General features: G+C 37.6%; 1 protein-coding gene and 1 long non-coding RNA gene across 2 annotated transcripts; one reads left to right on the forward strand and one right to left on the reverse strand.

Moving 5' to 3' along the window:
- Positions 1 to 4,353: 4,353 nt before the first annotated feature.
- Positions 4,354 to 15,958, forward strand: LOC148878248 (calcium-dependent protein kinase 2-like). Its single transcript, XM_088951505.1, has 8 exons — positions 4,354 to 6,885; positions 9,617 to 9,760; positions 9,881 to 10,033; positions 10,521 to 10,636; positions 11,200 to 11,367; positions 11,479 to 11,606; positions 15,305 to 15,404; positions 15,484 to 15,958. The coding sequence occupies exons 1-8, from the start codon at positions 6,153 to 6,155 to the stop codon at positions 15,556 to 15,558; spliced, it is 1,617 nt and encodes a 538-aa protein (XP_088807631.1). The 5' UTR covers positions 4,354 to 6,152; the 3' UTR covers positions 15,559 to 15,958.
- A 1,758-nt stretch (positions 15,959 to 17,716) lies between these two features.
- Positions 17,717 to 21,983, reverse strand: LOC148878249 (uncharacterized). Its single transcript, XR_016101118.1, has 3 exons — positions 21,691 to 21,983; positions 21,513 to 21,569; positions 17,717 to 18,413 (listed from the first exon to the last, which is right to left on the reverse strand). It is a non-coding gene; the product is annotated as an uncharacterized LOC148878249 (long non-coding RNA).
- Positions 21,984 to 23,406: the final 1,423 nt, after the last annotated feature.

The raw sequence follows: 23,406 nt of genomic DNA on the forward strand, positions 1-23,406 counted from the left end.
TGCTACAATTGTTTATTTAGCAAGAAAAGGTAAATATTATATATGCTTGGGCTAACCAGATAATTTAGGACTTCAAAGTATACCATCTGATGGCCTTTGTTAGGATGCTATGAGAATTTATCCTTAAGCTTTATCCCCTTGAACACTACGGTTAAGTCTGATTGCTCTCCTTTGTGTAAGTTATGATACAATACTTTATTCATGACAAAGTTCTATGATTCACATGTTTGTATAGGCCATAGGGTATCTTTTTCGTAGGTAAGAAAAATCAAACTTTATTAAGGATTATTTCGGAGAAAGTGAGCAAGCTAAGAGTTCAATCCAGTGGTCTAGAAGAAATTCGTCTTGAATGTTCACGGGGATGTTGCAGTGTTTCCCCCCCTTTCTTCTGGTCTCTTGAATGGACCTTGAGTTCATGGTCAAAATCAGAGGTTCAGCTTCTCTGATCTCTCCCCTTGAGATCACGATTTCTTGAAATTTGAACCCCCATTTAGGATCCTTCGTGTGACACTGTGACCCCAATGTTTCGGCTCCAGGTTGTCAGTTCAAGCGAGTTGACCTGCAACATTGGCAAACTCCAGCCTCCAGCACCATCCACAGAGATTGTTTTACTCACTATCTATTGAGGTCAAAAGATATAACATCAGTTCTTGTACGACCCTCCTGTTCCTTTACCTTCTACTGTCCATGTTTACCGATGAAATAGCCCTTGATTTTTGATCAATGAACCATTATATCGTGTATTGCACAGAGCAGAAGCATTTAACCCTGGTCAGTTTTTTTTATTTGATGAGCATGTGTAACCAAGGATTTTGGATAACGAATCATCCTTTTATTTTCCCGACTGAGGCTGATATAAGGTAAGCATTCTTTTTGTATTATATACTTGTTTCTTTTGTTGACAAAGCTGCCTAATTATTTCATAGCTTTTTTATGTATGTTGTGGCTGTAAAAGAGTCTGTGATGTGAGCTGGTATTGGAAAGTATTGGATGATGGTCACAATGGACTCGAGAGATTCTCTCCAGCTTTGGAGCATTATCTTTGTAAGTGTTGTTTAAACATACAATCAAATGAATACACATGGACATGTTATAATACTCTCTACACTAACTAGTAGTGGGTATGGATATGGTGGAGGGGTGGTTGCCGCTTAAGGGCATCATGAATCAAATGATCAATACGTTCTGGTACAGGGGCCAACCACAGTACTTATCAGTCTCAGTGGTGTCCCGTCCAGGCCCAGAAAGCTCACAATGAGTCAAATGACCGTAGGACCATCACTCTCATTCCTCATCCTCATATCTCATCATGAGTTCATGACCATGCCTCCCTGTTTTGCACTTTATTTATACGAGCAAAAGACAATAACCGATCAGGGGTTCGGTTGTCGGGTTGAACAGTCTAACCATTCAAATTGAATGGACAGCCTGTTCTAACAAAAAAAAAAAAACTGGCCAAATTGTTGAATGGTTCGACTGTCCGGATTAGTGGTTTGTTGACCAAATCGACGGTTTTGGGGGAAATAATGGTTTTGGGGTAAAACGGAACAGGTCACCTGACCGGTTCTTGGTTTTTCAGTCCGGTTTTGAAAATCATGGTATAAACCAGTGTTTAAAAAAATGACTTGGAACCACCTGGTCTAGTCACTGATTTTTGGGTTGACGGTTCGACCATCCGGTTTGAATGGATGGCCTATTTTGGCAAAAAAATTAAAATAAAAAATGGCCAAAACTATTGAACAGGTTGAACAGGTCAATGGTTGACCACCCGGGTCAATGGATTGTTGATCGATTCAACGGTTTTTGATCAGGAGCCAGATTTAGTGTAAAATGGAACCGGTTGTCTGGATGGTCTCGGGGCCAAACAGTCTAACTGTCCGGGTCAATGGCGATTAAAAAACCATGGTATAGATAAAAATTGATGAAATGGGGAATCTGAAAATTCGTCAAAAAAAGTATACCTTCAAGTTTTTTCTAGTGGTTATTACTGTAATGTTTTTTAAAGCAGTAGTGTTATTAATCAATTTATGACCCAAAAGTTAAAAAAAAAGGATCTAGGTAATACATGTACATTTTATATCAGTGTCAATACACTATGCTACCAACCACCCCAAAAATAAATAAAAATGGACTTAAACTGTTCAAAAAGTGATTATTAGATTGAAATCTATAAAAATACATTGAAGTAAGGATCTCATCTAAGATGGTAGTGGATCCTATCATCCTATGCCTATGGGATTTCCATCCAATAGTCCTTTTGGGCATGGGTCTCTTGCAATCCTTTTGTCCCCGATAGAATGACTCCTGTTCAATGCTCAATCTGAGATGGGGACGTGAGCGTCTGCTCTATTCCTCCCTACCATGTCTTTTTTGTCGGTTTTGCCCTTGACCCTTTATCTTCATCCTGATAACAGAAACAACCTAATCATGAAGAACATAAGGGGCCGTTTGATAACAGCTGAAGTGGATGAACCTGTTGCTTTTGTCTTTTAGTGAATAATTTTTTGTGCTCTTTAAAATGTCTGAAGTTGAAATGGAATAGGATATTATATTATACCCTTAAATACTTTTATCATTTTATTTTATCTACTATAGACAAAGCAATATATTGTTCGGTTCAACAAACATACAGTCATTTAATCCGGTGCCAGCCCATATATCTTGTGCAAGGTTCTACATAGAGTGTATCGGGCAGTATCGTCCCTTTTTTTACTTTTTTTTTTTTAATTTTTTTTAGAATCGGTTTAGGGGGCCGGTTTAAGGCTCCTCCACCCCTGAACCGGTCAGAACCCCGATACACTCTTTGTAGGAGCGTATCGGGGTGCTCCTGATACGATATGTATAGACTGATACGGGCGATACTTTAAACCTTGATCTTGTAGAATTTGATTCTGGTCCTCAACCAAATAGGTGGGAAATGGGTGATTACAATTCCGATCATAAACTAAATAGAACCTTAATGTCTTCAATAAAAAAATACTGACAAAATGGTCGTTGAAAATTACATGAGGGCATTTTGGAAATGGGATCTGCTCCTCCCAAAACACACATCACACTGACCTCACAGGCACATCTTACCATATATTGGGAACATCTCCCATGAATAATAACGCATAAGTATGGGAGATGTTCCGATCTAATTCCAAGATATGAAGGCACCCTTTAAGATTAAGTGAGATGGGGTTTGGTGACAGCAAAAAGCGGATGAACACATTAATAATGTGACATCCAGCCACATATCAAGAACAATTAAAGTATGAGAGGTTTGAAAATTTTTTTTGACACCTATCCATTAAAATACCCTCACCCCTATTAAAACCCACTTTTAACACTTGTCAAAATATTTATCAAATGCTCATTTAACGTGCTTACTTATGTTATACCTATTAGATCCTGTTCCTAAACAAGCCCGGATGCCATGCAAACAAAAAGTTTGTACACATACGTGCATTGAGAATTTCGTCCATACATTTGTTAGAAATCATTAATAGGAAATGAGGAAAGATTACAAAATGAGGATCTGTCAGCCCATTAAGCCAACCACAGAGGCATGGCTTCTATGAATAAACCAGAGTCTTTCTGGCCTTTTCGGGCTAAGTTATCCCATTTGTTTCTCTCTTTATACTGGAGAAAGAAAAGTTTACCCCCTCACAAAGAGCCAGAATATCATTACAAACAAAATAAGTATCCTTAACCAAGCTTGGGTTTTTTGACTTAAAGCCTGAATTAAAACCAAGTTGTCACATTCCAAAATGAAGTCACCAGAGAATAGATGCTGAGAAAGTTGAGCTCCTTTTAAATAGGCTATTGCTTCTGAATAGATAGCAGAAGAACTCGAGCAGGGACCATAGGAAACAACCAAAATCTCCCCAGAATGATTCCTTAAGACTACTCCAAACACTGCTGATCCTGAATTTCCATAGTTGCCATCAATATTAATTTTCGAAAAGTTGATTGGAGGGGGTTGCCAAAAAAAGTTTTGAACTGCCTTACTGCCCTTTCACGAGGTGGCAAAGAACCTGTCCATCTTAGTTGCAAAGTCGTCATCGTCTCCTTCCAAGACCTATTTATGATTGACAGAGTTGTATTAATAAAGCAGATAAGTTGAACAGGTATTCCTTCCTTGAGAACATCTTACTATCCACTGGACTAATCAATCTGCAAAGCTTGAAAAACACAGAGCTTCATCGGCATCATAGCTAAAGATAGACCCAAAATGATTATAGAAAAATAAAGCATGCATTACAATTTTAGAATCTTTCCCACATATAGGGCAGGTTGGAGCATCAGAAATACCTCTCTTAAACAGGTTCTCCTTAACCGCTATTGCATTCCAATAACACTTCCACAGCAAGTGTGAAATTTTTGTGTCTAACTTTAGTTTCCATAAAGCTTTCCAAACCCTGTGAATCTGGGAGTTTTGATTTTCGTGGGAGGTGAACTACCTGCATATTCTTGATTCCCTTTCCAAACTAGTCTATCTTCCCAAGGTCCCAAAGGTAGATTAATTTTTACCATTTGATTTGCCATCACCTCAATGAAATTATTTCCTGGTTCCAGCTCAATCATATAAAATAGGACTCGAAACCTTGGGTTCAGGGCCTATTGCTTCAAGTTCCAACTAGGGATCTTTCCAAATTCTGACTTTTCTACCTGAATTTATTTCGCAGAAAGTATTATTCCTGAGAACTTCTCGTCCAGCCCCAATAGTCCATTCATTCTTAAATTATCATTTAGCCCTGATTAGCCTTGCCCATACATTTAGGCCATATTTGGTTTGAAGGGAAAAGTAGGGAAAGGAAGGAAACCTATACATTTCCCTTACATTTCCTTACTTTTTACAGCCTTACGATAAAACTTAAAATTATGGAAAGATGGTTGCCAACGGTTCCACGATTTCTGATTCTGCGTGTGTAAAGAGTTGTGATTGTAGGAATCCCGTCGCAACCCCACTCACTCCCCCACATTTGTCCTTTTATAACCTTTTCACCGTCCAATGACGAAACGAAACGAAGACTGCCTTTTTCTTTCCTTTTTTTTTCATAGTTTTGGTGGTGAATGGTGAATTGGTGATGCAGTGATCCTTTCCTTTCCTGGCAGCAGGAATAACGTGTACACAGGCCGTTTGTTTGTTAACGAGATTAGAGTCAAGAGGAGTGGAGGAGGATTCTTCTCCCCGTCTAACAGCTCATCAAAACCGCGTCATCTGATTGAGTCAACCTTGTTTTTGTACGCGTCAACCCTCTTTCATATCAAACCGTGGTGGACGACGGTAATGCTTTGGGATTGGGCCCAGCACTCGATACTCCTCGGTGGATCCACCTCCACCACCCCGATTTATTCAGATTGGAACATCAATACCCATCACCCCTGGAGAAGGAATCCCACCGTCCAATTCATCAACCATTTTCACGTGGCAACTGGCAACAGTAGGGCGGCTTCTCCTTACGGCTGAACAAACTCACATAGATCATATAGAGATAGAGATAGAGAGAGAGAGAGAGAGAGAGAGAGAGAGAGAGAGAGAGAAGAGATAAATGTGAAGTATCAAGGAGAGAATTAATTGCAAATATTTATTGAGAGATAAATATGAGAGAACGTTGTCTGATTAGAGTTTAGGAGTAGATAGCCGTCGTCAATTACCTTCCCCTAAATCTTTGCCTTGCTTTCTTCTTGTTCTGCGTGCTCGCTGGCCAGTCACTACTGGTGTGGTACTGCTGGCATTTCTTCTCTTTTGTTGTTATTTCATCAAGTCCTGAAAAATTCAACTCTCCCGCAAGCAGTGAGTCTAGTTGGGTTTATCTGCTTTACTCTTCACAATTTCACACTAGTCCGAAGAGACGGCTTAGAAAATCTGACTTGTCTTTTGAACCAAGCCACCATCCTAAATCAGAAAATCACTTCACTTTTCTTTTCCGGGTACTCAACATCATTTTTTTTTCGGTTCTGTATTCTCACCTGGATAATGCTATTCAATACTTTTCTGTGAAAATCCAGCTTCTGTGCTGAATATCTGATCTGGGTTTCGTCTACGACATCCTAAGAACCATCAAATCCCAAGTTTAGTTCTATCTCTCTGAAAATCAACACGGTGTTCTCTGCTCCTCATCCGGGTGTTCTCTCTTGAACTTGGATTTTGAAGCAGCAGGAATATGGGTCTCTGTATCAGCAAAGAGAAGGTGCCGGAGCCAGATGTTAACGGGCATAGATCAGGAGCGAATGTTGTTAGGCATCAACAGAGAAGACAAGAGCCTGTCGTTCAAGCGCAGCTAAAAATTCCTGCCCAGCAGACCCACCTATTACCCGAAAGGCGCCAGCCTCAGCCGCCGGCCGCTGCGCCAGTAAAGCCTTCTCCTCACTCCCTTGTTCAAAAGCAAGATACGATCTTGGGAAAGCCTTTCGAAGATATTAAAGCTCATTACACGCTCGGAAAGGAACTGGGTAGAGGTCAGTTTGGTGTTACCTACCTTTGCACTGAGAATTCAATTGGTCACACGTACGCCTGCAAGTCGATATCAAAGAGGAAGCTTGTCAGTAAAAACGACAAGGATGACATAAAGAGGGAGATTCAGATCATGCAGCACTTGACCGGGCAAGCTAACATTGTAGAATTCAAAGGAGCTTATGAGGATAAGCAGTCGGTCCACCTTGTGATGGAGCTCTGCGCTGGCGGGGAACTATTCGATCGGATAATTGCCAAGGGGCATTACTCTGAGAGGGCTGCTGCAACCATCTGCAGGGCCATCGTGAATGTTGTCCACATATGCCATTTCATGGGCGTGATGCATCGAGATCTCAAGCCGGAGAATTTCCTGCTCTCCAGCAAGGAAGAAGGAGCGCTGTTGAAGGCAACAGATTTTGGGCTTTCTGTGTTCATTGAGGAAGGTGAGTTTTCAACTTAGTTTTAGGCCTCTTTACTTGTGCTTTGGTTATTCGATTGGCAACCATTCAGTAACTAATTGGACTGGTGGACTGAATTGTGCAGAAACATGGTTGATCTGCATATTCCAAACTTTCTGTTTTGTTAGATATTCATTTCTTTTTTTAAAAGGAATTTATATTTATTAATAGCGATCAAAGTATAGCATGATAGTGTCCTCATCATAATGGAAAACTAAACCCAAGCCTTCTAACAAGGGCTCAAAAGAGAAAAACGGAAAGAATTGCCTTGAAACAACTAATCCCACATTTATCAAAAAACAACTATTCCCACTCCACGGCCAATCCTAACAAGGAGTGGCCCCAGTAGAAACCAGATCTTTTGTTTGTTATGTAGTGTTTTAGCTTATTCTCTCAAAAGCCTTTCAATTGAATCACTGGTTTCAAACTTATAAATCCTGCTACATCGCTATCCAAAATTTTACTGAATCTACACTTCCCTGTGTAGTCAATACCCATTCCAGTAATTAATCACAATATCATTCAACGGGAGAGTAGAAGACTTGATATTTGTAGCCCCCAAATAAACTGGCACAGGATGCTCTAGATTTGCCAAGCCCAGACAAACAATAGATGTAAACAGTTACCATGCACATTTAATGTGGATAATTGCTGTAGTCTTATGGCATTGGCTTCCAATAAAAAAAAAGCTATGGGAAAGAGGGAAATGGTTCTTTATATCTGAAGTTGAGGTATTGGAGTTGGACAAGTAATCAATCCAGTATGCTGATAAATTGCTTTAGCTTGTTAAGATAATATTTATTTTCACTCTTCAGTTTTAGGTCATGCAGATACTAGTGAAAACTTTTTAAAAATAAGAAATCATGAACATCTGAGAAAGTAGCTGCTAGAACCTTAGAAAATGAGACTATTTACTGAAGAACTCAGGTAGAATAGAATACCGCTGTTTTTATTTTATTGTACCATTATTGGTATTAATGACATGTTGAAGCATCTGGAGTTCTGGATATTATAGTTGGCCTTATAATTTTGGTCTGAGGGCAGCCACTTTTTTTTTCAAAAAAATGCCAAAGGTTAGGACTGTACCCGGTCCACCTCTTCCAAGACCCCAGATAATTGGAACCAACATTGGGCAATGGCCTTTTTGAGTTGTTGAATGAAGTGGATATAAAAACAGAAATTTTTTGGTATAAAATAATGGTAATGAGAACCTTCATACATATAGAATGATTGAAAGGCCATGTAGTTGATAATCCATTTTAAGGTTAAAAAGCTAGGAACTCCTATTGGTATGGTATCTCATAACTGTTATATGTAGGTGATATTCATTGCAAGGCCATTTATCAAAAAAAAAAAAAAATCATTGCAAGGCCAGAAATGTGATATTCTATTGCCAGTACCAAGGGTCTTGCACTCTTGCTACTGGATCATGCCATTCATTGTAGCTCTTTTAAATGCTATCCCAAGAACAATAGCCAACCAAGTGAATTCACTTGATGTTGGATACAAAGGTTGCTGTTTTGTATGTAAAACATCATATTAATGCTAATTGGATTTGTTCTTAGATCCACTCCAAGCTCAAAAAGTTGCTTTTCTTCAAGCATATCCAAGGCAGTGCTTAACTTAGATCAGTTGAGAGGCCAACACTGCTAGTCTTAAGTAGCTATATTCGTATGTCTCTCCTTATGGAAGTAGATGTTCCACCTAGGTTCAACTTATCCATACACCATTTGTACCATGTTCTGGACCTGGGCATGTCAATTTGTGTCCTTTGTTGATCCAACAAGTAATCAATACAGTTTTGGTAACTCAGTGTGTCCTAATTGACCAATTAAAATACAGAGTTTGATTACTAAACTTTACCATAGACCAACATTTTAAAAGGCATGTGAGGCTTATACCTTGAGGTTTGCCTTGATGTGAGGTATACCTGAGGCTCATACTTGAGGTTCATGTCTAAAAGTGTTAATGTACCTGCATCACACTCTCAGGCATTTTGTCATAAACTGATAGACATGTTTATCATACATTAATTGAAGTACGAAATACATGAATGAGTTAAAGCGAAATTCTAAGATTTTTGGGTATGCATTTTTGTTTTGTACATTTAAGATTTTCAACACCAATTTGAGGTTTTGGTTTACATTAAGAGCTTTCCGATTGTCCAGAAGGATTTTTAAGAAGCTCTGGATACATTTAGACCTTGTTTCTATCAAGTTTAACTCATTTACATATTTTGCTTATACAAATTGTAGTCCCTTTTGCTTAATTATACACTTTTCTCATGTTAATTCATGTGTTTTTATTTGAAATAATGTGATCTAATGATACTTAAACCTCATACCTTGAAGTTAATGCATAATGTATTGGGAGATCTTGTCCCTGGCAACATGATCAACGTTTCAAACCATAGCTATATGCATAAAAATAGAAATACCATGTAGAGCTCCCTGGTTTCCTATGTTTTAGTGCTTTCAAGTGTAAGCATTTAATTTTTTCAATATTTATCCCAACCTACACAAAAGATAATACTAGGAGCATGTCTGTCAACTTTTTTCCATCTACTCTTGTTTCTCTGATAATTTCTTCCATTTCTAACTTTTATTTTCTTTTGTGCAACTTCTAAATATCCTTTTTTTATGCTAGTAGTTCGCTGAGAGACATATTTTATGCCATTAGTATATCGATTGACAGACTTTGTGTTGTACTCCTGCAGGAAAGGTGTACAGGGATATAGTAGGAAGTGCCTACTATGTTGCTCCTGAAGTTTTGCGGCGTAACTATGGAAAGGAAATAGATATCTGGAGTGCAGGAGTGATCTTGTATATTCTGCTCAGTGGTGTGCCTCCTTTTTGGGCTGGTAAAGGAAAATGATATGTTCTAGAAATGTTTTATGATTTATTATCTAATATAGATATTCTCTTTTCACCACTTTAACCGGAAAGCATGTGGTTTATATTTTAATAAATGGGTGTAACAGAAACGGAGAAAGGAATATTTGATGCTATACTACAAGGAGATATTGACTTTGAAAGTGCACCCTGGCCATCTATATCAGACAGTGCCAAAGACCTGGTTAGGAAGATGCTGACCCAGGACCCTAAAAAACGAATTACTTCTTCACAAGTTCTTGGTATGTTGTTTTCTTTTTCTCCTCCACCCCCTTTTTTTCCTTTCCTATTACCACACCTGTAGCATATGGTTATTCAAATATTATCTGCATGGTTTTTATTGTATCCTATTTCTTTTCTGCATTTAGTTGTTGCTAAAACCACACATGTAATTTAAAATTTCATACGGCCCCATGAATTGACATCTCTTTTTCATCTGAGTTTGGAACTTGAGCATGTAAACTGCTATAAATCAGAATATGTCAAGTCATGGATATATGGCTGGAATAGATAATGTGAGCAAACATCCAAATTTTCATGGTTTTTGTTAAAAACAAGCCAATTTTACACAATAAAATAGTTTGTCAGTATTATGGGTAAACTTCAGAAATCAGATTATTATGACAAATTCAAATTGGTCCAGCATGATTGATGACAAATGTACTACAACTTATACTATAAATGTGCGCTTCTGACTAAGGTTTTAAACTTTCATGGTTGATCGTCCAGAGAACCCATGGATTATAGAAGGTGGAGAAGCATCAGACAAGCCAATAGACAGTGCAGTTCTCTTTAGGATGAAGCAATTCAGGGCGATGAATAAACTTAAGAAGCTTGCTCTGAAGGTAGGTTTTTTTTTTTGATAGATAACAAGAAACTTTTATTAATTATGAAAAAAAAATTGCTGTGTACAGCTGATGATTAAAACTAGCTGCCAGCAGTAGCTAGAACAATGTAAGCCCCTTCACATTTCCCCCCAAAACATTTGCTCCCTATTTACCCCTTGTCCTGAAGGTAGTCTATTTTTCTGAAAATGAGAACATTGTTTGGAGAGGTATAAAAGAAAGGGCAAGACATGATGTGGTGGACTTAATGTATATGGAGTTGCTCATTCACAAGATTGTTTAGGACTAAATTGTCATCTATGATCTAACCAGGTTGGAGGTTTGTGATTGGGAAGTTGGAACATTTAAGTTCATATGATTGGGTGGGGTCCTTGTGAAACACAAACCAGTCTGATCCACTGGAGTGGCAAGGAGCATTGCTAGAGACTCCATTAGTTTTTCTTCTCTTTGTATTTCCACAAGCTGATTTGGATGATCATATATCATTCTCTAAGTTAGATCTCAACAGGCTATGATTTGCTTTTGCTTTACAAAATCTTATTGGGTTCTGGATACTCTTCTAGGTTATTGCAGAAAATCTTTCTGAAGAAGAAATTAAAGGGTTAAAAGCAATGTTCACAAACATGGACACTGACAAGAGTGGTTCAATCACCTATGAAGAATTGAAGACAGGATTGGCTCGACTTGGGTCAAAGCTCTCAGAAGCTGAAGTCAAGCAACTCATGGAAGCTGTAAGACACAAGTGGAAAAGAGCTTAATTTCCTGAATTTTCCTTTATCCCCTTCTATTTGACTGAAATTCTTGGACTAATCTGTTTTTTCTTTTCTTTTTTTTTTTTCCAGGCGGATGTGGATGGAAATGGAACAATTGATTATATCGAGTTCATCACTGCAACGATGCATAGGCACAGGCTAGAAAGAGATGAGCATCTATATAAAGCCTTTCAGTATTTTGATAAAGATCATAGCGGGTGAGCCTACTACTTCCTTTTTGGTTCATTATGACTATGTTGTCTACAAATCATTTACTTCTAAGTGGGACCAGCAGTTGTCTATCATAGGCTTAATCTGGCAGTCATATTGCTCAACTTGTTTTTTCCCTCCTCTCTAATAAAGATACTAAACATTGGCAATCCTAACAGCAGTTTGGCAAAACTAAATGTTTCTTCAACTACTAATTTGTAAGGAAGGCCTTTAAATGGAAGGGTTTGGGTAGATGGACTGGAATGGCCGAATGTGGGAGAAGAGAGAAGGGAGTGGTTAGAGAGGAGTTTTGAATTGGAAGAAGTAAAGGAAGCAGTTTTTTCAATGGATAGATCAAAAGCTCCAAGCCCTGATGGCTTCGCAATGGCTTTCTACCAAGATTGTTGGGAAGTTTTGAATCAGGATCTATTGTTAGTTTTTGATGAGTTTCATAGAAGGGGGGTAATTAACCCGGGGTTGAATTCCACATTTATTACTTTGGTCCCAAAGAAGAAAGTGGCTTCAGACGCGGGGATTTTAGGCCAACCAGCTTGGTAAACAGTTTGTATAAAATAATTGCAAAAGTTCTTTCTCTTAGGATTAAAATGTTCTCCCTTCTATTATTGCACCCAGCCAAGGTGCGTTTGTGGAAGGAAGACAGATCACTGATCAAATCTTGATTGCAAATGAGAGTCTAAAGAGCTTTAGGAAATCAAAAAAGAAGGGAGTGGTTTGCAAACTAGATCTAGAGAAAGCATTTGACCTAGTGGATTGGTGTTTTTTGCTAGAGGTGTTGAGATGTTTTGGGTTCGTGAACAAATGATGCAAATGGATATGGGTTGTGTTAGAAGTTGCCATTATTCTATTTTGGTTAATGGAACTATGGTTGACTTCTTCCCTGCTTTGAGAGGGATAAGACAAGGTGACCCTTTCTCCCCTTTTTTGTTCACCCCAGTTGCAGATGTCCTTGGGAGACTAATTCAGAGAGATGACTCAAGGAACTTATTGAGAGGCTGGAGAGTAGGAAGGGAGGAAGTTCCACTCACCCACTTGCAATTTGTAGATAATACTATCCTTTTTTGTGAAGGTGGGGACATCAATTGGATTAGAAGTTTAAAATTGACAATACAACTATTTGAGAAAATGTCTAATCTCAAGGTGAATTTCGATAAGAGTTGTATTGTGGGGGTAAACATGGAGGAGAGGGTGATAAGAAAATACACAAGTTTGCTAGGTTGTGAAGTTTCGGATTAGCCTTTGACTTATTTAGGCCTCCCCTTAGGAGATAACCCCAAGAAAGAAAGCTTTTGGAACCCAGTGGTGGAAAGATTCGAAAAAAGACTTGCTTCTTGGAGGAAAAATTGTCTTTCTTTGGGGGGGGGGGGGGGGAGGATAACTCTGATTAGGTCTACCCTAGCTAATCTACCTATTTATTTCTTGTTTGTGTTTAAGATCCCCACTAATGGCTCCAATAGGTTGCAAAAGTTGATGAGGGACTTCTTATGGGAACCAGGCGATGAGAAAAGGGACCATAGAGTGGGTTGGGAAGTATTGACTAGGAGTAAGAAGTTAGGAGGTCTTGGGATAGGGGGTGTCAGGAAAAGAAATATGGCTTTGTTAGGGAAATGGTTGTGGAGGTTTCCTTTGGAAAAGGATAAATTATGGACAAATATTGTGGCTAGCATTCATGGGCTCGAGGGCAATGGCTGGAATCCTAGAATTCTAGCAAGGTTTATAGGTGCATCTCCTTGGAGAGCCATCCATGACATCCTTCTAGCTTTCTCCCCTTATATCAGGTATGGCTTGAACTCAGGTAACCTAATAAAGTTTTGGGAACAAACTTGGGTTGGGAATTCCCCTCTAATGGAACAGTTCCCCTCTTTGTATGCTCTTTCAGATTTCAAGAATGAACCTCTCTCTTCTTTTCTTGTTCCATCAGACTCTTCTTCTGGGTTTGGGTGGAACTTGGGATTGAGGAGGGCCATCAAGGATACAGATTTGGACTCTTTGGTATCTTTGTTAAATACTCTTGAAATTGTTTTTCAGATCCCTCTAAGGAATACATTAGATTTTGGATCCCCTCTCCCTCGGTGTGCCTTGTTCTTTGATACCTTATCTCAGCCTTCTGCTCCTCTTGGATTGCCCTTCCTTGTTAGTGAGATTTGGAGCAAGCCCATTCCTCATCGGGTTGGTATTTTTTGTTGGGAAACTTTCCTGGAAAGAATCAACACAATTGATATGCTTCAAAGAAAGAGACCTAATCTTTGTTTATCCCTTAATAGGTGTTCCCTTTGCAAAGCTAATGGGGAAACTGACTACTACCTTTTGGTTTCTTGCCATTTTTTTAAGACTATTTGGGAGTGGGCTTTTTCCCTTTTTGGGTGTATTTGGGTTCCTGCTGTGGATGTGCAAAGCCTGTTTTCACCCTCCTTCAGTTTGCCTAAGAAAAGAGGGAGAATGATGTGAAGATGCATTAGGGCAGCAGTTTGGCGGTTTTTGTGGGAAGGAAGGAACTCACGTATCTTTTCTGACAAGGAAAGAACCTATGAGAGTTTTAACAGAACTGATTCTGTTAAGGGTGGTCCATCGGCTAAAATCTGTGGACCTATTTACAGATGTCTCACTGGCTGACTTGATGAGAAACTGGAAAGAGATAGCTAACACTGCCCAATTTAAGAGGTCTTCTAGCCCCTCTTGGACGTCCCCATCTTATGGATTCATAAAACTGAATATTGATGGTTGTAGTGTGGGGAATCCAGGGCCTTCTGGAATTGGGGGTGTGTTCAGGAATGAGGAGGGGATTATTTTAGCTTTGTTCTCAGGCCCTATTGAAGAAGGAGACTCACTTAGAGCCGAGATCTTTGCGGCTCTGGAAGGTATCTAAAGAGTTCGGGATCTGAACTTCAGGAGGTTGATCCTTGAAGGCGATTAGATGGATAAAGGAAGATAACAGCGGCATGTGGAGGTTTAGCAATGAAATGAAGAAATTCAAATGGCTTACTAGGGGTATTGAGGTGAAGTACAGCTGGGTGAAAAGGAGTACCAACTCACTTACTGATGGTCTAGCCAAACAAGGGGTGTATAGGGATTCTTTATTTTGGGCTAATTTCTAAGTTTTTCTTGTAATCTATTGGTGGGGAGCTAAGACATTTTATCTCCCCCTTTCTTGTACTTATATTTCTCTTATTTAATAAAAGTTTTCGGTTACTGATAAAAAAAAGAGTATCCAAAACCATGTTGTTTAGGTAAGCAATCCGGGATTATATATATTAAAATGCTGCAAATTACCTGTAAAAGGGTTATTACCCTATAACGGCCTGGGCTCTTTATGAATTACTACTGTTTCTTATAGTATTCTCAATGTCACAATATGAAATTTTCTTTTATTGGATTTTTTGGTTCTTGTTTCTTATGTTGTGTTTGGGGTTGGTAGATGGAGTTCTTGGCATTGCTCTCCAAGACATGTCCACCATTAAAAAGATGTTTATTTTATCAGCACCATTAAATAGATATAAATATAGTTGAAAGTTAACAAGTCTAGTCATTGAGTAAGTCAATATTTATTCTCTATGACTAAAGTAGTCACTTGGCTAGGCTTGATACCTGAATTTTAGCCGACAGACTTCTTTATTTTTTGTTAGGTTTCTGAGTGTCCTACAGGCATTCCTATGTTATTAAACTTTCTTGGACAATGCATTCTGAACAGGTTTATTACAAGAGATGAATTGGAAACAGCTATGAAAGAGTATGGAATGGGTGATGAAGCCAGCATCAAGGAAATAATTTCGGAGGTGGACACGGATAATGTAAGTTCTCTCAAATTTCAAACCTGGAAGTCTTGTGCTATAGAATTATAAATGTTACTGAAGACTATTGAACCAACAGGATGGGAGAATCAACTATGAGGAGTTCTCTACAATGATGAGGAGTGGAATGCAGCAGCCAGTCAAACTCATTTAATGCCAGTGATGGCCATTCTTCATATCTGCACTCAACTCTGATAGATTATGAGCAATATTTAATGACCTTTGGCAAGTGAACTACGTTACCCAGTTTGGAGGGGCCTAGAAAACTGGTGATCTCATTGGATCCCTGTTGTATGTGCAGTTTCCTACTTTCCTTTTTCTACAAGGTCTTTTGCACTATTCTCAGATTCAACTGCCAAGGCGAACTTTGCATGTAAGCTGTTGCTTTAGATTGTTTGGAGGTTGTACTCTTTGTGCATATCTAGTTTCTGAATCTTTTTGTTTTTTATTTGCTTTTTTCTCGAGGAATTTGTACTTATGCCTTATTGAATACACTCAGTTATATTGAGTGACATACATGCAGAGTTGTATGAGAAAAAACTGTTTTTGTTCTAGAATTTGAGTGGGAAGGGGGGGGGGGGTTATACTGATTGATTATGTTGCTTTTGAATATTTTGCATTTTGTAAGGTAGGAAAAATAAGCTTCTGTGCATTTATTGCTGTTTGCTGTGGTAATTATAGTTTTGAGTCGGGGCAAGGCAAGCATTATTGATTGCAAAAGCAAAATTCAAAGAGGCATCTGTTGTGATTTCTTGCATGTATCAAACATGGTGCATACTGCATAGTGCAGGTAAGATGAAATAAGAAATGTCATCATGCAGAGATCAGCAAAGCAAAAGTAGGTAGCTCTCCACTGCATTCAAGCCCAACGGTTGCTACTGGGTGGGTGGGAAGGGTATGTGTTGTTATTTCATTTTCTTAGTCAAATGGGTATCTCATTTTGCTTTTTTTTTTCTTTTTAATTTTATTTATTTATTTATTTTGCATGAGATAACGATTCCAAGACCCACAAGGAGGTCAAAAACATATTTAAGAAATTAAAAATGGGGAAGGTCAACAAAGAAGAAGCTCAGCCAAAATATCTATAATTTTACTTGAGAAGGCCATTTTGGCTCATCTCACGTACACCATCTGTTTGGTCGCTTGATGAAACACATCAAGAGTTCACCTGAACCGATTGGAGAAATCAATGAAAAGCAATCAGGAGATGCAAACGAGGAACATCATGGTTTGCAGGTTGAAGAGAAAGGTAAAAAAAATGGACGGGGCCTGGGAGTTCTGATAGAGAATTGCAGGCCAACGATTAAGCTGGCGAGACAAAGACTCGGGAGACAGGAGGTCAGCCAAAGACTAAATTGATCTGTTGAATGTAATGTCCTCTTCGCCTTTTCTTTCACGCTTCCCATGGCCTATCTCTTCTCTGGTTTCTATGGATGACTGCTAAATCGCTATATACGAGGACCCAAGTGGCAGAGAGCACAGTTTTGGACAGCAGCAACATCATTGCAAATTGCAATTGGGTTAATAGTAATGCACTGGGAAGCTGATGAAAACCAGCTTGCAAAAAAGTGAAGTGGGTGAAGGGCCTTCTTCTGTGCGTGGTTGGAAGTTGGAACAACCACAGAATCCATGGATGGACATGAATACAGCTCACGGACGCACAGAACCTAGATTCCATAATCAGTCGACTTATCTGTCCACAGACGTTGGGCGGTGATCTGGGCAACACTCAGAATCAGAGAATCCGAATTTAACGAGAAGGTTACAGCCCGATATCGTGGGCACTATCAGTCGGCGACAGAAGGAGAATGTAAAGTAAATCTCCTAAAAACCGACACTTGATAATTTGAATGAATCTCTAACTTTTAATCACAAATAAAATTTAATTTAGTTTTCGAAATCAAATAAAAAGTCAAGCCCAAAGGCTTTCCATTGTTGTAGGTACTATTCTTTCAAATAATGTGTGATGTTTGATTACAAATAAAACTTAATCAAATAAAAAATTAGGTGTAAATTCTCCCACTCTAATTCTAAAGGGATTAAATAAATCTTAATTCAAAAAGAAAATGGTTCCACTCTAATTCTAAATTCATATTCTTTTCCAATTCAAAAAACTAAAATCATATTCATTTCCATTAAATCACAAAAAAAGCTAATTTAGTTTCCTGACTTGAATAAAAAAAAAACACCCAGTACAAAGGCTTTCAAGATGTTGTATTGATGTGGATTCCATCTTTTGAACGAAGTGTGTTGTTTGATCACACACACTGAACCTAATTCAGTCTTCCAAATCAAATAAAAAATTCAGTATACATGTTAATGACTTATCACATAGCAAGGAAGCCCATATGGGTGATATATAATTGTACCAAGTACAAGTAGGGGTCATTAATTAATAAGGCTGCGTTTGGAAGGAGTACAAATATAAATATAGAGTACAAAACAAAAATATCCAGTTCATGTGAGTGCAAAGTGGTTCAAGGATTTACACGCCCACTTTGCACTGAGCTCATTTGTTTTGACCGATGCAAATAACAATACAATTTTTATGGATGTTTGGCACTTCCATCAATGCAAATACAACTGTCTTGCTACCCAATGGTGTTCCAACTACTCCCATCATTAAAGAAATATGAAAAATAACAAATTAATTAATAAGTTATAGAAAAAAAAATCAAGAAATTTTAATAGAAATTCCAGAAAAATAAGAAATACGCAATAAAACTTTTTCTGCACTGTTTCCTAGCATGAAAATGCAAATGCTGGAATCAAACACTACGGTTTGAATCTCTGCCTTGTAGTCTTGAATTAGATGCAAATGATGCATCTAGATATTTGAGCTTGAGAACCAAGTTGTCGAGCTCCAGCCAAGTTGAAGCTGCAAAACTTGAGGCTGCTTCTGATTCTGATATCCAACTGAAGCTTGAGGTTCCGAGATAGAAAATGCTGCCTTAAACTTCAGCTTTTTGCTCGAGTTGAGGAGCTTGAAATTAGGACTCTGAAAGGGACCTAAATACACAAACAACTGAATCAACTAACGAGCAACATTTGGAAAGGAAAAATCTAGGACATTTTATTTTCATCAAGACTATTTATGAATACTATATATGCATCATATTCATGAAAATGAAAAAAATGATGCATCTAGGACAATACAGCATGATGGTAACCATATTCCAAAATCCAAATATTTAGGTGGGTCAAAAAAGAGATATTTATCAGCTGCCCATTACTTTTCAAGTATTCAAAGCTCAACCTTAGAGCATGTATCCAACAAGATGGAAGCATTTACAACTTGAGAAGTATGTAAATACTTTCTCTTTCTTTCTCTCTTTAGTTTATTTATTTCTATTTAATAATCAACAAAATGATTTCTATCATTTTACTGATGAAAAAATTTACAGTCATTTTTTTGGGACAAGGTAAAGTAAAATTTGTAGTCATTTTAAAGGAAGCCTTGCCGTCCAAAGTTGGATAACAGGTGCAATACAAATATGACAACAAGCTGATCAGTCTTTCTTAAGTAAAGTTAGTAGCCATCTGATTAATGGCATGCATAGTTGGACATTCCATTACGTCTTTATGTCGATAGTGAATGCTTTATTATCGATACCATCAGATCTTGGATTAATCAACATGCCTTGGAGAGCTGATAACTTGTTTTTCTGTGAATTTATCAGCATCCTTGATGGATGTGAACCTTTTTCATAAGATTTGCAGACAGAAATCAAAATAAACAAGTTGACATTTAATGGTGCCAATCTATGCTCATGCTGCAAGGTAGAAAGTTATCCTTACCACTTATTTAATATATTCCTTTTTTAAGATCGACATCGTTTTGAACTGACAGTGAACATACAATGTATTTCTGTGCTTGGTGAGGATCACAAGCTTCTAATATTACAACTAAACAAATAAAATTCTTATTTTCATCAAGTACCCACAATCAATTAAGAAAATGGCATTGTGGGACCGGAGCGAACTGAAGCACTTATGAAGTTCCGGTCAGACAAAGTCTTGCTTCTAGGCCGAAAACGTCAGAGCAAGGTAAGGCAATTGACTTGAATTGTGCAAGGATGTATATCTGATTTAAATGCTAATACATTTTTAGGTTATTAAATGGTTAAGGTGTTTGCAGGTTTTCTTTGGCTAGAATTTAGTATGCAGGGAATCACTCAAGGGAAGGGAAAGATTATTAAGGTGGGAGATCATATTTATATTACTAAGGAGGTTTCCTCTTCTGCAGATGCAGCAGTTTAAGACATCATAAACCTTGCAATTGTGCTGATGGCCTTTTGGGCCTCCAATGACAATGATTTTGTCATAATACCTATGTATTTGCTGTAATTGGAAGAAGATACATCTCCATGGAAACACCATGTGCCCACTTGGGTTCTCTTACATAAGATAGTTTTGGGATTCTCTCACCAATCTGAATCGTATGGTTTTGACCTGAGAGACTCTTATGCTATGATGTCGCATGTAACATAAACTGTCCAAAATCCAGGTTCCAAAGTTCCTATTCCTGATTGAAATCTTAACAGGAAAGGTGTTACTCAACAATCTGAACTGAACCATCCAATACTAGTCTAAATTACCAAATTAGAATGAATGATTTGTGGGAAAGGAAATCATCAAAACATAGATTACACCTTTCATTGTCTTTAGAGCAAAGAGTTTTCAGTCAATGAAGCCTGTAATTTATGATCATTGAACATATAACCAATAGCAAAATTCCACTTAGATTCATATGCTATATCTTTAGATTCACAAAGAATATTTATTGCTACAAAAGAAACTTGTTAATTTCTCATGTGGAGCAGCAAATTTTTCTACAGATGTCTCCAATGGGAGTTTTAACACTAGTACACTAGAAAACAAGATGATACAATCAAGTTTACTTGCAAGTGATTGAAGGTTCCAAAAAGTGTTTTACAATCAAGTTTGAAGGTTCCAAAAACAGATGTCTCCTATTGTTTGTATAGCATTGGCAGGGTTCTCTTCCTCTCTTTATATATCAATGTAATTTTATTTTCATATTTAATTTTTAAGCATAGTTGTTCATCAAATTAAATAAATAAAAATAATCCATTAAATAGTAATCCTAGTAATGGCTAGTAAATTAAATACGCACTGATCAACATCACTTATCATCCACTACATTGTACTAATAAAAAAATAAAGGATGAAAATAAGAAAAGAAATGAATAAGTGAAATAATTTTGGCCAAGGAGATAAGAGTGCATGTTAACAATGAAAAAGAACTCTAGTAAGAGCACAATGGTGAGTGCTCCAAAAATAGCAGTTCTGCTGATGTTAATTCTATTCAACCATTATAAGGCTATGGATAATCAACCATAGAAAACTAGCAATTTGAAGAAAAAATCTCCTGTTTGAACCTGAGCACTTACATGTTCTTTGGTTTTAACCACTTGAGGATATGGATTTTGTAGGCAACATGCAACAACAGTTTCAGAGCCCACTTCAAGCTTTTAGAGACTAAAGAGAACTTGCCTGTTCTGTCTCTACTTCATTAGATCAATTCAAAGCTCGAATTAGCCCTAAACCGTAATACCTTCTAATAGATTTTTTTTTACTCATTTCATCGATTCTACCCCTTTTTAAAGAAACTATTTCCCTTGAAAAGTACAGTGGCTTGAGCTGCCTGCCTCACAATTTGTGGTGCATAGTGAAAGGTGTATTGACTCTTAACACTTCAAAACCAATACACTTGGAGCGAAACATGGCATCTTTCCTTTAATTTCATTTTATTTATTTCCTAATAACACAAACACTTTGGAGCAAAACCAATGCACAAAGCCCATTAGAGAGTAGTCCCGAGGATAATGAGAGGGATATTAAACAGGAGCGAAAGAGATAGAGAAATTACTAGACATTAATAGATACTGAGATGAAAACTTAATATCGATGCCATTTTCATTTTCACAAAATAGATTATCGCTATTTATCGACAAAGATAAATGGATTTTGAACAGGAAATCATATCAAAAAGCTAGAACAACGATAAGAAATCAAAAGCAAATGATAGAACTCATTGAACTAATTATAAGGAGAGGAGATTTAGTGGTGTTCAACGATCAGACTTACCTCTCTCACTCTGAAAATAAAGGCAGATCGGTGGATTTGGATAATAAGGTTGGATCTCTGTTCCGACGAGAGAAGCGACGTGGAAATGAAAAAAAAAATCAAAATAAGAGTTCAATAGATCAAAGTAAGAATAGAGTTACCTCTCTCATTTACAGAAATCGAAGGCAGAGATCGTTACCTCAATCGTAGCTCAGAATCGTTCTCTTCTCTCCCAAATTCTCGAAACAATCGAAATCGATGCAATGTGTATGCCTATTTACTTCGACCGATAACGAGACCAAAATTTTCTTTGGTTTTGAAGTCACTTACTTTCGATGCAAATCCTAGTCCATACACATTTTTGCATTTAAGATTAATGTATTTTTTAACCCTTATCAAACGAATGCAAATTTAAACCAGAGTATAATTTTGCAACGGTTCAGCATTTGCACTCCAACAAAGCATAGCTAAGTAATTATGGGTGCCATTCATTTTCTTGTTTGGGCCACTTTCATAAGATTTTATTTAGTAAAAAAAGAAATACACTTATTTCTTCAAACCCGGAGGCTTAGTTTGGAAGAAATACAAGTATAAATATGTAGAATGCAAAACCTTGTATTTTGTACGTAGTTGTAACATATTTCTATTCGTACTCTTTCCTAGGGCTATTCATAATAAGGCCCAATCCAACCAAACTGACCAAAGTGGACCGACCCAACTCGAGTCGGCCGGGTTTTCATCAACACGGGTCGGTTTCAGGTTGTGCAAATTCCTAAACCGATAACTTGGGTTGGTTTTGGTTTTCACACAAGAAAACCGAAATCGACCCGAATCGAACCGACTTAGTTCCTAGTTCAAACATGAAGTTTTAAAGCCCATTAGGCCACCTAGCTTTTGAATGGTTACAAGAAACTTTGGATTAATGAATAGTGATTAATGAATAACTTTTGTGATTTAACTTTTCATTTAAATTTTATCATAGGAGATGACTGAAATGATGTTCAATTTATGACTGTTTTTACAATTAGCAAGATTTTATCACAGGGATGAACTTAGAACCGAAATCGACCAAAACCGATTCAAACCGACTAGGTCAGTTTTGCTTAACACTGGGTCGAGTTTGATTTCTATATTAGGTAACACGACCAGGTCAGGTCGGTTGGAAAAACTACAATAAACCGACCCAACCCAACCCGTGAACAACCCTACTCTTTCCAAATTAAGCATTATGAGGTAAAATGAAACGATCACTTGGCATAGCATATGATGTTGAAGTGCACACTCAATTCATCAACGCCTCGGTAACCCTCCTTCATCCATGTAACTTGAATCCACCTGCTCACTCCCACCTTTCCTCCCTCTAATAACTTTCCCTCTTAATTCCATTATTATTCTAATCCTGCAGCATCCGTGATGGAGATATTCTCAATATGCAATTGGATGTTATGTGTATAGAGATTTAGCTACACAGTTTGATCACTCAAAACAAATTATATTCTTTCGACGGGCCGGGTAGCATCAGCCATTTACAGTCCTGTGCATTTGCATGGATTTCTCCTAAGCTTTAGGCTGATCAGTTTGGAAGGAGTATAAATACATATTTCTAGAGTGTAAAACCTTATATTTTGTATGTATTTATATAGTACATATTTGTAGCCTTAGAGAAACAATGTACCCATCAAATCTATGTGTATTTTTTACTTGGCATCTGTTATAATTTATACCACGTTTGTTAGTAGATTACTCAAAACAGTATATATGTCTAATCCCTCTAACACAGGTTAATAGCCACCAAATTGGCTTAGGGGTTTCTCTAAATGATCCTCATTTCTTCATATTATAACAGTGTTCTCTTCTAGCTAAGCTAATATTTTTCTTTTTAGCTAATTTTTATGCAATTAACCAAATAGATAAA

Source organism: Nelumbo lutea, chromosome 1, assembly GCF_056320005.1.
Source record: "Nelumbo lutea isolate HS-2025 chromosome 1, American lotus-T2T, whole genome shotgun sequence".
In the NCBI taxonomy this organism is placed as follows: domain Eukaryota; kingdom Viridiplantae; phylum Streptophyta; class Magnoliopsida; order Proteales; family Nelumbonaceae; genus Nelumbo; species Nelumbo lutea.

Coding starts and splice junctions, on each gene's coding strand:
- LOC148878248 (XM_088951505.1), top strand. CDS start 6,153: ATGGGTCTCTGTATCAGCAAAGAGAAGGTGCCGGAGCCAGATGTTAAC. Junction 9,761..9,880: donor TGTGCCTCCTTTTTGGGCTG/GTAAAGGAAAAT, acceptor TGGGTGTAACAG/AAACGGAGAAAGGAATATTT. Junction 11,368..11,478: donor TCAAGCAACTCATGGAAGCT/GTAAGACACAAG, acceptor TTTTTTTTCCAG/GCGGATGTGGATGGAAATGG.